This window comes from Puma concolor, chromosome B1 (assembly GCF_028749965.1).
Source record: "Puma concolor isolate L17-30 chromosome B1, mPumCon1.1.hap2, whole genome shotgun sequence".
In the NCBI taxonomy this organism is placed as follows: domain Eukaryota; kingdom Metazoa; phylum Chordata; class Mammalia; order Carnivora; family Felidae; genus Puma; species Puma concolor.
In genome coordinates, this window is record NC_141670.1 from 187,863,963 (window position 1) to 187,879,318 (window position 15,356).

General features: G+C 37.6%; 1 protein-coding gene across 1 annotated transcript in view; it reads left to right on the top strand.

Annotated features, from left to right (window-relative positions):
* The window catches only part of DHX15 (DEAH-box helicase 15), a 63,843-nt gene that overhangs the window by 8,944 nt on the left and 39,543 nt on the right, over positions 1-15,356 (top strand). Inside the window, exon 3 of the mRNA XM_025922105.2 lies at positions 4,420-4,613. Within this exon, the coding sequence (XP_025777890.2) occupies positions 4,420-4,613 (194 nt within the window). The remainder of the gene's footprint in view (positions 1-4,419; positions 4,614-15,356) is intronic.

A 15,356-nucleotide genomic window follows, 5' to 3' on the forward strand; every position in this document is an offset into this window, starting at 1 on the left:
CTGGCCATTGTAGAAAATGTGGAAAATCCAGGGAGTACTGAAATGAATTTAATAAATTCATAAATTATTATGTTGTGTTTCCTGGTGGCTTGTTTTCCACGTTTATATACCTGTGATACATGTATAGAATTGAGCATACTGCATATGCGATTACCATTTATTTTTATTTTATTTCTATTTTTTTTAAGTTTACTTATTTTGAGAGAGACAGTGTGAGTGGGGAGGGGCAGAGAGAGAGAGGGAGAGGGAGAATCCCAAGCAGGCTCCACACTGCTAGCACAGAGCCCAATGCAGGACTCGAACCCATGAAACTGAGAGATCATGACCTGAGCCGAAATCAAGAGTCCGGATGCTTAACTGACAAAGCCACCCAGGTGCACCTCCCCACCTCCCGCCCCATTTTTTTATTTTATTTTTTTAAAGTTATATATGCTACAAACCTATCAATTTGGGTATATCATGGAGACATTTTGAAGGCTACAGTGGCAACCAGAATAGGAAGATTTTAAAGACTGAGCCTTTAAGGGGCACCTGGGTGGCTCAGTTGGTTGGGGATCCAACTTCAGCTCAGGTCATGATCTCACAGCCTGTGGGTTTGAGCCCCACGTCGGGCTCTGCGCTGACAGCTCAGAGCCCAGAGCCTGCTTCGGATTCTGTGTCTCCCGCTCTCTCTGGCCTTCCCTGTTCATGCTCTCTGTGTCTCAAAAATAAGTAAACATTAAAAAAAAAAAAAAGTTACATACGCTACAAACCTATCGATTTGGGTATATCACGGAAACATTTTGAAGGCTACAATGGCAACTGGAATAGGAAGCTTTTAAAGACTGAGCCTTTAAAATGATTTTTCTTAATAAGTGAAAGAAAACTTCTTGTGTTGATATTAGGAATTGAAACTGATTTCAGTTTCACTATTACCTTGTGAAAATTTGAATAATGTGTGAAAAGATATAATAACTCTAAACTTCTTAGTATAGTATTTTGAAGAATTACTTCAACTGGTTTATCTAGTTTGCATAGTGTTAATTTATCTGTTTAGTTAACAGTTGGATAAAGCTAGGCACTGTGTCCTATATATGTATTACCTCACTTAAGTGTTTCAGCAACCCTACAAGGAAGTTAATCACCATTTTACAGATGAGCAAAATGAGCCTTAGACTCATAACAATCTTAGAGATATAGTGGGTTGCCCTAGGTTACGTAATAGATATTTAGGTGGGCTCAGTATTTAAAACTATTCCTTTGTTATAGCCAAAGTTATATTTATTTCATTCTGCTATTCTGTGGTCTTACGTGGTTAACCTTAATTCAGAGATGAGTTTATTTAGGAGCAATTAATGTAGAAGAACATCAGTTCGAAACAAAAGGTTTGTGATTATTTGGATTAATATTTATGGTTTTTTTTTGTTTTTGTGTACTTACAATGGCAGGGCATTTGGGGGATTCAAAGGGAAGCTGAAAGCTTGAATAATGAGTTGCATCCAAATGCTTTTTTCACATAATCCTGTTAAAAACTTTGACTCGAAACCACTAAGAGTAGTCAGCCATTTTTGGTTATCTTTTTGTGCCTGTCAGAAAATGAAATCCTCAAAGCAAAATCTAAACTATCGACTCTTTTGACTAAGACTTCTAATAAAGTCACTTTGCATTGCAACTTGCTACGTTCCTACTATATCCTTATGTAAGAGACTAAAGCTTGTTCTTTCAGTCCACGGGACCGCATGAACAAGGGCACAAGTTCAGAGAGGAGAAAGCTTTGTGTACCCTGGCCAGCACATAGGGTGTGTGTGAAGAGGCAGGTGAGATGAACAGCGGGCTGAGAGCCTTAATGTATACTGTAGATGGGGGAGCCATCAGAGCATTTCACTGGAGGAGAATGATAAGAATTTTTACAACAATGTTCTGTCTTTGAGAATGTTGATGACAGACTCTGTAGGAGGTAATCACAAAAATTTGACTGGATAAGGTGGTAGGATGGAGAATGACAGGTGGATTGGAGTTAGGATGTTAATACTGCTGAGGGGACATGGGAGGAATTAATAAGTATTTGGAGGAAGGGGAGAAATGGTTTTGGTTTTGAACTTCTTGAATTTGTGATATCAATGGACTGCTTCTCAGGTGGAAATGACCACAAGGTTAGGTATGGGAACTGTCATTAGGATTGTTATTTGGTGTATTCTAGGTAATGTTAGAAGTCTGAGGAGAATGAGACCAATCAGGATAATGTGTAAAATAAGACTAGAGGGTTGAGGATCGGTTTTTAGGAAGGTAGCCTCAAATGGAAGGGCAGAAGCTGAAAAGAAGGGTTGGAGCCAGTTTGAAGCCTGGTTTGAAGAAGCCTGTACCCTGCATATTTCCGTTCCTGCTTCCCTTCTTAATGCTGTTCTTAGAACTATGAATAGATGGCATTGACTGCGCCGTTTTCCAAATACTGTCTGGGAACCCTTGAAGGTCCTTGAAACTCTTTCTAAGGTCCTGGGAATTTCTGAGTTTACTTCCAGTGAAACACAAATAATGGCAACACATCCAGAATCGAAGCCCATTAGAGAATAAAACTCTTCTAGTAAGCCAGACATTAGACATCTGCAAAAATGCAGGAACAATGTACTCTTGCTAATTTTTTCTTTTTTCTTTGGAAGATGTAATTATTTTTCATAGAGAATGTTTGTGTTAGTATAGAGTGGGCTTTTATTGTTAGGAATTAATAGTCTAACAATTTTTCAGTTTTAATTTCCTAATATAGTAAATCTATTAGTTTGGTATCCTTGGTTATTTTAAGAGTATAAAGAGGTTCTGAGATCAGAAGTTCAGAAATTGCTATATTAGTCAAAACTTTATATTTTGTTTTTAAAGTGGGAGTAAGTTATCCATTTCACTGAAGTAAATTTAAAAATCTTTTGAACGTTCTTGCCTTCAGAATTCAGAATTAGTTTTAAATAGCTTTAACTGAATGGCAAATGTTTCTTTGAATTTCATTTTGTTTGGTCTTATAAAGTACATGTTTTTGCCTATTTAAGAAGCTTGATGAAATGAGATAAATCTATAAAACTTTGCTAGAAAGCCACTTAAACTTTGGTTTGTGGGTTTACAGACGTAGAGAGGAGACCCTTCTGTTTTAGGGTAGTATTTATTTCTGTTCATTTCAAATCCTTTAAAGATACATATTGTTAAAAAATTCTTAGAGAGGTTGCAAAGTCACCCTTCCCCTGTCAGATATTTGTCGGTGAAAACGGTTATCCCCAAATTGCAGAAGTAACGTAACTAAAATACAGTAATGGTACAGCAACCTATATACAGGTGTCCTTGTACAGATCCTGTACCAGAAAAACCTGCACGTGGGTTTTCTCTAGTATCAGAGTTTGTTAGGCTTTTGGATGCTTTTATGGACACCCATCATGAACTTACAGCAGTAGATTCCCATTTCTTGTAGTGATCACTTAGATTTTTTCCATGGTTTTTACGCAGGTAAGTGAAGAGCCATGAAATTCGAGGTTCTATTAGGTTCTATTGATAATGGAACAAGGAGGAAATGCACTGTCACCATGGCAGCCATCCAGCTTGCGCTTGGTGTTTTTGGTGATTTTTCTGGCTTCTCCAGGTGCTGTTGAATTCGAGATTGACAATTACTGTAATTGACTTTTAAGATGGCACCTAAGGTGTTGGTATTGTGCCTCCTCTCCTGCAGGCAGAAGGATAGGAGTTAGATTCTGCTGGCTTACAAACCAAATTTGAATGGATTTACAAGGCACATAGCTCTATAACTACAAGAGGATGTGATTTCTACTTTTACCTGCATTTTGTAATTCATTAAGAATTTAATTAATAGTTTCTTAGAATAATTTTGGAAACTCACATTTGTTACAAAGTAGAATTTTTCTGTATTTTTTTATTAAAAAATTTTTTTAAATGTTATTTATTTTTGAGAGAGAGACAGAATGCAAGCAGGGGAGGGGCAGAGAGAGAGAGGGAGACACAGAATCCAAAGCAGGCTTCAGGCTACAGAGCCCGATGTGGGGCTCGAACTCACGAACTGTGAGATCACGACCTGAGCTGAAGTCACACTCAACTGACTGAGCCACCCAGGCGCCCCTAAAGTAGAATGTTTCATGGGTTGAGTTTCTTTCCAGTGTATAGAGAAATGCTTAATGATGGAACAGTTGATGTTAGAGAGCATACTCCGCACAGCCTCGGGGGACCTAGCCCGTTCAGGAGTACAGTTATGTCATATCAGTGTTACGTAGGACTCCTCCTTGGCCTAGAGAGCTCACAGAGCTCATGCTGTAAGTTTGAGTCTTAATAATTTGTGGTGTGCCTGACTGAATTTTGTTTTACGTGATCGGAATGCAATAAAATACGACATGTTAAGTATACCTAATATGCAGGCAGAGTAGAATTTAATTTAAATGTGAAATTATTTGATAGATTCCACAGTGGTGTGTGGAGTACATGCGATCATTACCAGGACCCAAGAGAGGAGTTGCCTGTACCCAACCCAGGAGAGTGGCTGCAATGAGTGTGGCTCAGAGAGTTGCTGATGAAATGGATGTGATGTTGGGCCAGGAAGTTGGTTACTCCATTCGATTTGAAGACTGCAGTAGTGCAAAAACCATTCTTAAGTAAGTACTATCTTTAAAAATGGCTACTTTGTTTCTCTCCTTTCAGTTTTCTGCCACTAGACAGGGGACTTGCTAGTGGAGTCTCAAGTCATCCAAGTTTAGACTAGTGCAGAGTAGACCTTCCTAGACTTACTAGGTGACTTTTTGATAGGGATTCTCTTTCTTGCTGGTAATATATATCACTCAGTAGACAATGAATTTCAAAGGTCAGATTTTAGTTATTTTGTGCTGTATCGTAGGTGAAATGTTCTATCACTTAAATGATAGAAAAGTTAAGTGATGCATCTTAGTAAAGGATAGTTACTTTAGAAAGAAAGATGTGTGGGATGAGATAGAAATTATTTGGGGAAAAGGGCTTTTAATGTTAATTATACAGCTATTACCATACATATATTATGAGCTAAAGAGAGGAATCTTTTGTTTTGTAATATACTCTGGGAGTCTCCTCAAATTCCTTTTCCTTTTCCTTTATAGCTGTGGTGCATTATTGACTACCATATGGAGCTTTTTTCTAAAATTTTCTTTAACTCCTAATTTTTTTTTCGTCTTACACTTGTACTCTGCATAAGTCGTAATACATGTTGCCTGATGGTAATTCTTTTGAAAATCTTCCCCTTTTGTTGCTTCTGTTTTTTCTGTGTATATGTGACATTTAAATCATTTTTTAAAAGTGATTTGTCACAATGTAATCTCTTCCCTGAGGTTTTTAAAAGACATTTTTGGAACAGAATGTTACATGGGCAGTGAAATGAGTCATTGATGGCAGAAAATATATGCGGTGTTGTAGGGTAAATTATGTATTATGGAAATTGTCAAATGTATGCAGAAGTTACAGTAGTATAACGAACTCCCATGTATTCGGCATCTTCAGCTGTGACAGTCTTGTTTCATCCAGATCCCAACCTTTTCCCCGTCCCATATAATTTGGAACGAATCTTAGACGTTATATATTTTCATCTCTAAATATTGCAGTGTATATAGCTCAAAGATAAAGTTTCTTAAAATACAGCTATGATATTCACAACTTAAAATGTTTCCCTAATCAAAACATCCAATCGCTCTTTAAGTTTCATGTCAATTTTTTCTAGCTTCTTTGATAATATTTTATTGGAACTCCAGGTTAAAGAATTCAGTATTGTTTTTTTTTTAATGTTTATTTATTTTGAGAGAGTAAGCGAGCAGGGGAGGGGCAGAGAGAGGGAGAGAATCCCAAGCACACAGGGCTCTAACTCACCCTGTGAGTTCATGAGATCATGACCTAGTTAAAATCAAGAGTTGGATGCTTAGCCTATTGAGCCTCCTAAGTGCCCCTCAGTATTGTTTTGTTTTTTTAATTTTTTTTAATGTTTGTTTATTTTGAGAGAGCGCGCGCGCACACACATACACACACACACACACACACACACACACACACACACACGCACGCATGAGCGGGGGAGGGGCAGAGGGAGAGGGAGACGCAGAATCCAAAGCAGGCTCCAGGCTCTGAGCTGTCAGCACAGAGCCTGATGTGGGGCTTGAACCCATGAACTGAAGATCATGACCTGAGCTGAAGTCGGACGCTCAGCTGTCTGAGCCACCCAGGTGCCCCTCAATATTGTTTTTAATATAGTAGCTGGACAAGTATTTACTTAAGTTAGTTTGCCTTTTGACTTTAAGGCATTGTTTTGGTTTGTATCTTAAACTTCATTGGATATTGTTTACTTGTAATTATATAATTGATGAAAGAACTACATAAAATCATAAGATTTTATACTAATTTAAAACGTAGATAATGTCAAGGACTGGAGGAAAATAAAGGTAGATTCTACTCATTTTTAGAAGAAATAATATAATTATTTTGACATTCACTGTATTGAATGTTCTTCTTTGGTAAGCTACAGTTGAGCAAGGAAAATGGAATTTGGAAACAGGGCGAGATGAAAGTTATATGCAACACTGGGTCAGAGAGAGAGAGAGAGAGTGTGTGTGTGTGTTTGTGAGAGAGAGAGAGGAAGTGGCAGGCTTTCAAAAGATGTATGCTTATGGTTCACTTAATAGGGAATGACAAGTAATGTAAATTGATTTGATAGATCAAAATGAATGTATTTTTGGCATTGTGATGTTTTCTTATGGAATGGTTCTCAGAGGCTATTACTAAACTTAAAAAAAAAACAAAAAACCCAAAACTTAATTTTGGACAGGGTAAGCTTACTGAGATTTCTTCTAGAACTTGAAGAGCTAGAAACTAACCCAAGATTATCTATAAGTGATAGTAAATCCCATTTAATAGTAAGGAGTTAGTGATAGTTTTGATGATAGGAATGCTTCATCATAAATCTCTAGATATATTTTGTATAGTCATCTATCAACTCATTTCTTGAATACCCCAGATCCCAGATGTTAAAAACAGCTAGAACCTTCTTCTTTTTTTAAAATGTTGACTTATTACTTTTGAGAGAGACCGAGAGAGTGTGAGCCAGGGAAGGGGCAGAGTGAGAGTGGGAGAAAGAGAATCCCAAGCAGGCTTGATCCCATTAACTGTGAGATTGTGACTTGAGCTGAAACCAAGAGTTGGATGCTTAACCTACCGAGCCACCCAGGTGCCCCGAAAATAGCTAGCACCTTAACTTAAGGAAGATCAGTTATAGGTAATTGGGCAGGAAGAGTGAATACCGCAGGCAGCTCTCAGTGTCCTCTGTTAGCTTTTCTCATACACAGATGAACTTTGAGCCACATAGGGAGTAGGAGCAGCAGCCCCCCAAGTCAAATCTGTATATAACTTTTTTTTAATGTTTATTTTATTTCGAGAGAGAGAAAAAGTATGAGTGGGGGAGGGGCAGAGAGAGAGGAAGAGAGAATCCTAAGCAGGCTCCACGCTGTTAGTGCAGAGCCCGACTTGAGGCTTGATCCCGCCCCTGTGAAATTATGACCTGTGAAATCATGACCTGACCCAAAATCAAGAGTCAGACCCTCACCTGACTGAGCCAGCCAGGCACCCCTGCATATAACTGTATAACTTGTGACTTCCCCCAAACTTAACTTACCAGTAGCCTACTATTGGCTTCATCAGTAACCGTCAACACATATTTTGTATGTTACGTGTGTACTATCTACTGTATTCTTACAACAAAGTAAGTGAGGGAAAAATAAGCAAAAATACATTTACAGTACTGTACTGCATCTGTTGAAAAAAATCTGTGTTTAAATGGACTTCTGCAGTTCAAACATGTGTTGCTCAGGGGTCAACTGTGGATATAAATGCCTGTATGTCCATTATTTAGCCAGGAAGAAAAAAACTTCTAATTTTGACCATAGAAGGATGGTTAAAGAGGACTAACTACTGAAAAATCTACCTGGGGGACTCAGACTGCAACCTCTTCCTGATTTCGTTGTTGAAACTAAACAAATAACTTTTTTGCTAATTAAATAATTTTGTTTTAAGAGTACTTAAATTAGTGTATATTTAAGTCATCTCTAGGCACATTAAGGGTTTAAAAGTACTTTTTCCGGTGTTTCAGACATAGATACTTAAATTCTGGATTCTAGGTCTAATCCTGTGCTATTTTCAGAAGATTGAATCTAGTGTAAATTCGTATACTCTGTTAGACTAGCCTTAAAAGGCTGTCCTGTCCCAGTAGACAGATTAGTTTTCAAGCCGCCACAGCTAAATGGTTTTTATATTTTGTTTGTTGTGATTTTTGCCTGCTCCCGTCTCTTTTCTGAATTGTTCCTTTTGCAATATGTTTATGTTCCATTTACCATTTTGGGATGGAAATTACGAAAAAAAACCTAGTGAGATAGCTAAAGAACAGCACCAGTCAGTGGACGATGTTGCCAGGTTTGTGACTTGTCAGTGAAATTATTTTAATTCACAAAGATTGTGAGGAAGAAGAGGTGATATACTTCTGCAGTGGATTTTAAGAAGCACCTTGGAGTTGTGATAAATTGTAAGAAATAGGTTATTTTATTTTGAGAGAGCAGATGATTTTTTAGGGAATAAAACAAGTTGATAGTCTTGAGCCTTCGGGCAAACATATTTGCAGTTGGTAATTTGGTAGTTAATTTAGTTATTTCCTTTTTGTTTTCTCCCCCAAAGCTGCAAAATTTTGAGATATTTTGCTATTGAGAGAACCTAGTCATTTATGTAAGTCAGTTAATTGAGTGCCTTCTGTGTGTTGGACGGTGCTAGATGGATAGTGCGAGATGTGCTAAAATGTAGATCTGGTTCTTGTCCCCATAAAGTAAATACTACAAATGGTGATTAGGTTTCTGAAAGAGAGTACTGGGGGTTATATGAGAGCATGATTTGAAAATTCAACTTAGACTGGAAAAGAGAAGGTGGGATTTAAGTCAAGGCCTAAGTTGAAAGTAATAGTTCTCTAAGTGTAGGGATTGGGGTACAGGGAGCAGAGCATTCTCGGCAGATGGAACAGCATTTTTAAAAACTTTCTGAAAGGAAGAAAAAAGCACTTGAGAAGACATTGCAGTCTCTATATTCTTTAAAGTGTCCAAATGATTTGTGTATGTCAGCATTTCCATGCCAAATCACTTTTGAGATGTTACAGGACTGGTTTATGGAAAGTATGGATAATTAAAGATTGATTTCTTTCTTTTGCCTAGTTGGAGCATAAACTCTTTAGGAACAAACAGTTTGTGTCTATGTCTGTATACTTATGCATGGAACTTAAAAAAAAATTCTGAGTTGGAAAAGGCAACAGAAGAGTGAAACTTGTCAATACAATGTAGAGTGTGGGTGAATCTTAGACATAATTGTGAGACATGGGTAGCATTTTCATCAAAAGACATTTTCCCCTATTTCTTGGTAGAGAGGGTATAGTGATAGTGTAATTGGGTGTATACAGTTTATAATTTGCCTCTTATTCTGAATCTTTTGCTTTTGGGTATCAGATTCCAAAATTGAAAGGAATCTGTCCCAGGCTAAGGAATTGATCTGGGGTAGTGTTAATGAAACAGAAAGTGTTATGGTTCTTTATTCAAGGACACGTATTCTTTAAGACTGCACCATCCTGAGTTGTTATTTGTGTATATGTAGCTTCAGGACAAGCTGCTGGAGAAATCGAGAAAAGTTAAGGACAGATCATAGTTTACATCTATAATTGTGAGTGATAAGGAGAAATGAACAGTCTTGGGTCTTAAGGTGTGGTAAACTCCTAGAGAGCTTGAGGGAGAAACATGTTGAACAAATCAGCCAAAGAAGTGCTATTCTACACAATATGGGCTGGAAGTTTTTAGCATTGTTTAATCTCCAAAAGGTAATCTGGACAAGAAGATGAAAGAAAATCTAAAAATACTTATTAAATATGAGATTCTAGGACAAACATTGCTACAATATGGAGCTGGCTGGTGCAGGACCTTTAAGGTTGACACTGGGGAAGGTTTACCAGGCATTGCCATAGCAGATCCCCATAGCAGATTGTTTGGGGCCTGTGGAAACAACAGTTTGAAGGGCCAGCTGCATAAAGACTACTTAAGCGATTCAGAGCGGGTTTTCAACAAGGCAACCTCGTTATTAAACTGATGAGAAGAGAATCAAGAGCAAATACATCCTAAACCACATCCTAAGATTATAGGGCCAGAATTGTGTCCTAGCTTTGCCACCTGTTAGCTCTGATCTTGGCAATGTTAATTAACCTCCCTGTGCTTACTGCTTTTTCAGAAGATAGAGCTAATCATAACAACTACCTCATACGGTTGTTCTGAGATAAAATACATTAATTTGTGTACAGCCCTTAGAGTAATTCCTATCGCCCAGCAAGTGCTAAGTCAACATTTTTACTTTTGCTGCTGCCGATAGCAGGGGTAGATTTCCAGTTGGAGAAATTATTGGATCTTATTAACCGGTTAACCCAGTTAATTAAAAAGAAACATAAAAACAACTTAATGAAGTTCCTTTTAACGCAGCAGTTGAATTACAATATAGGGGTTTTAACTTGAATTAAAACTTGACATTACTTATCATTATGAAATGGATGAATCCAAATCTTTTAGGGCTGGAGGTAAGCTGTGGAAACAGACCATTAATTACATAAACACATATAATGTTTATTATTTATATAATACATAGTTACATATGTTTATATAAACATAAAATATACATTATTTTAATTATATAAACATCAATTATAAATTAATTTCTCAAACATCTATTTTAGTAGGCTTTGTTCTAATTCAGGTATAGCACTGGGATTAGATAAAGGTAATTTTGACTAAATCTTTAGAAAGGGGTGGTAATAAAGAGTAAGTGCAGTTATTTACCATTTACTTATTTCCTGTCAGACTAAAAACTTGTTATTGTCACCTAGAGTTAGAATTCTTGGGCTTTTGTTAATTCATAGAAAGCTAACATGATTTCCTAAAGGTATGCATGTATTATTACACTTGACCTTTGTGTTTGACTTAGGTAGTTACAAGGGTTTAGTTACAGTAGGCTCTTTGTTTACCTTGCTAACATCTTACAAAATATTACATAGAACGTTTGCATTTATACTAGCCCTCTGTGAATTGTGTTGTGAGGATGATAGAGCATTTCTTTCAAAATTTTTGAAAACTTGAGGAATGGGCAGTGTATTTCGAAACAGTGATTTAGTTGCCTTCTATTGTTGTTAATTTCTTAGGCATTTCTTTTGCTTGATTACATACGTAGCTGACTGAAACACACCAGTTGTATTTCAGCTGTTTGCCCAAATAAAACTATGTTTTGGATGCCGATGTTAAGCATTTTAGCTGAGAACTAGGAGGCTGTCTATACATGTGACAAGTGGGGTTTGATGTTTTCTGTTTGCTTTCTTTTTGTCCATTTTTTGGCATTAGAAGTACATTAAAACATTGTAGATTCCACATTATTCAAAATATTGTGTGGTACCTTTCCATGTGACTGTTTACATCTAGTAGTTGTCATTGTTCTCAATATCCTGCTATATATAGGCTGTTGTGATTGTCGTAAGAGGACTGTTGTTTCGATGTATCAAATTGAACTTGATCCTATATAAATGTTGACTTATCCCATTACAGATGAAGGCAACATTAAGTACATAAAGGAACTGTGCTAGTGTCACTGGTTCTTCTCTGACTTGGTTGGGGGGCTTAAGCTGTGAGGCAATTAAGAAGATAGTTTGACTCAGTCACATGAATTGTGTAGATGATTTCAGAGACAAGGTATTTCATCCTATTGGAACTGAGAAGGGTGGGAAGGCTTAGGTGGGCAGATTAACTAGGTAGATGAGCTAGGTTTTAAGTAGAGTAGAAGTTCCCACGCTACCTTGGTTCACAGCATCAGTGCTTAATAATGTCTCACTAATTTTTCATGGTAGCCTAGGCCTGAAGAAATAACTAAGAAGTCCGTTTATTTAGTAGTTCGGTCCTAAAAACTTACTAATGATACTTATGTCCTAACAACTTAGTAGCCATTTATTTATTTATTTATTTATTTATTTATTTATTTATTTATTTTTTCAACGTTTTTATTTATTTTTGGGACAGAGAGAGACAGAGCATGAACAGGGGAGGGGCAGAGAGAGAGGGAGACACAGAATCGGAAACAGGCTCCAGGCTCTGAGCCATCAGCCCAGAGCCCGACGCGGGGCTCGAACTCACGGACCGCGAGATCGTGACCTGGCTGAAGTCGGACGCTTAACCGACTGCGCCACCCAGGCGCCCCACTTAGTAGCCATTTAAACAAACACCACACATACATTGGGAAAATACTTTTATTTCATTTTTAACTACCGTTGTCTATTAGTGTGATGTCTGCGCCAGTCGAACACTGCAGTTTCTTAAACTTTGGGGTCACATTGGATACGGCCACCTTTATTTATTATTCCACACTGATATTTGCCTTATATTTGCTTTTTATTATAGCAACGATCAGAAATTGAGCTTTTGAAAGGTAATATCAAAAGGAATATAGCATAATGAACTACTTCTGCTAGTAGTTCCTGTGGCATCCCATTTTGAGTGTATGGAAAACAATAATTAATATAAATTGTTTGGAATCATTAAGGTGAGAACATAATTAGTCTTCTCTCTGGACGTAGGATATCATGGAGCAAATTGAATCAGTTTACTAATAGCAAGTTAAGTGACCTATCTATACTCAAAGAAGGAAGTAGTTTTCTCCTGACTGGATGTATAAATAGATGTTAAAGTTATACAGTAATCTAGGGGCGCCTGGGTGGCGCAGTCGGTTAAGCGTCCGACTTCGGCCAGGTCACGATCTCGCGGTCCGTGAGTTCGAGCCCCGCGTCGGGCTCTGGGCTGATGGCTCAGAGCCTGGAGCCTGTTTCCGATTCTGTGTCTCCCTCTCTCTCTGCCCCTCCCCCGTTCATGCTCTGTCTCTCTCTGTCCCAAAAATAAATAAACGTTGAAAAAAAAAATTAAAAAAAAAAAAAGTTATACAGTAATCTAAATTTGGACTGTGCTAGGGGATTATGCATAAGCTGTCCTTCAAGAGATCTTAATATTGAACACAAGCGTATTTGATTTTTTTTTTTTTTTTTAATGCTTATTTTTGAGAGACTGAGAGAGCACAAACAGGGGAGGGGCAGAGAGAGAGGGAGACACAGAATCTGGAGCAGGCTCCAGGCTCTGAGCTGCCAGAACAGAGCCCGATGTGGGGCTCAAACCCATGAACCATGAGATCGTGACCTGAGCCAAAGTCGGATGCTTAACCGACTGAGCCACCCAGGTGCCCCTATTTTGATTTTTTAAAGTGCTGCATTCACATGTATCAGGTTTGTAAAGTGTTGTTGTTTTTTAACATCATAAAACTATATAAATTGAGAAATACAGTGCTAGCATTTTGGACACATACAGAAGACTTTAAGTTAGTGATGAATCCAGAAATAGCCAGATTACCTTAAAGAGGTGAGTAATTTCCTATTAAACTGATTTATATGTACTTAGAATAGATGGTCAGTTCTCTTGTTTTTGTACCCATGACATATAGAAGTAAATGATATTGGAAGAAATTGTTGGAGGAAGGTAATTTGATGACTTTGAGTAGCTGCTGAATAAGTACAATAGCATTCACTGTGAACATGTTTAAAAATTGGTAAGTGACCATTTCATTATGTTGGTATTGTGAAAGATGGGTAGCGTGTGGGTGTTAGACTCACCATATTTATAGTAGTGAAAAGAACTGTATTTTATAAAGTCACTATACTATATGTGCTTCTTTCTTCTAATATAGTTCCTGGCAAGCGCATGCTGTTTTTAGCTTTGTCATTTCTTCTGTTTCCTTTACTGCTGTTACTTAAAACGTATTTTACTTATAGGGGCTTTAAACAAAAATAGGTTAGATGATATGGGGGGGAAAGAGAATAAATTTTTTTGGGGGGTTATAGTCTTAGAAGTCTTGATTCATTATAAAGAATATTGCACACAAAGCTGTTTGTGTAGCCATTTTAATGTGGGTAGTGTTTATCTTAAGTTTGTTTGTTTATTTTGAGAGAGGCCTGCATGCATACACCCAAACGAGGGAGGGGCAGAGAGAGAACCCCAAGCAGGCTCCACACTCGGTGTGGAGCCCCATGCAGGGCTTGATCCCATGAACCTTGAGATACTACCTGAGCTGAAACCAAGAGTCAGATGCTTGACTGACTGAGCCACCCGGGCACCCCTAGTTTTTCTTTTTCTTTCCTTTTTTTTTTTTTTTTTTTTTTTAACATTTATTTATTTTTGAGAGACAGAGCAAGACAGAGCATGAGTGGGAAAGGGGCAAAGAGAGAGGAGGACACGGAATCCGAAGCAGGCTCCGGGCTCTGAGCTGTCAGCATGGAGCCTGATGCTGGGCTCGAACCCACAGACTGTGAGATCATGACCTGAGCTGAAGTCAGATGCTTAACCAATTGAGCCACCCAAGTGCCCCCTATTTTTTCTTTTAATAGAGCCACTCATATGACTAGATTGGATTGTAGTGGGTTAATCTAAAGATTTTAGTAAACAGTAGTAAAAATTTATACAAACCTTAAACAGGTTCTGAATTATAACTTAAAACTTGTACATTCATTCATCAGTCTGTTAATGTAGGACTGACACCTTTTCCTTGAATACGGACCCTTTGTTTGGAGTTGAATTATGTAGTAAAATGTCTAGATCTTACCGTGGTATTTATAAACTTCACACACTTACAAAATACACAAGCGTTATCTTTCTGGAAATCAAGAGAATTCACCCTTTGAAATTTTAGAATTCCAGACTGCTTTTGCTCTTATAGTTATGTCAAGCATTTGATAGTTGTGTGTGTGTGTGTGTGTGTGTGTGTGTGTGTGTAACAACTTTTTCAAGCTGTTCTGAGCACATAGCAGGACATGCATATAAAACTCTTTTCTTTGCTAAGAGTTTACCATTTCATGTCAAGTATAATTATGTTGACCCAACTGGTAGGAACAGAGATGTAGCTATACCACTGTATGTTTTAAAGAGGGTATGATTATCTCGAGGATTTATTCATTAGATAAGAGGTAATTAAGAGTGTAGTGTGGACTTCTATATTGAGTATTTAACAGGTGTCAGACAATTGGTATACTAGGTTCTTTTAAATACATTGTTTTGTTTAAACAAGAGCGACCGTATTCTCATTTTACAAATAGAGCATGAGAGAAGTTGATCTTGTTCAAAGTCAGCTGCCAGTAAGAAAGCAGGGACTTGAACCTAAGTTTGTCTTGCATCAAGGATATATTCTTAACCACTGTTATTCCTCACCCATCCTCATTCCTCATCTCCATGTAGTTCTTTTATATG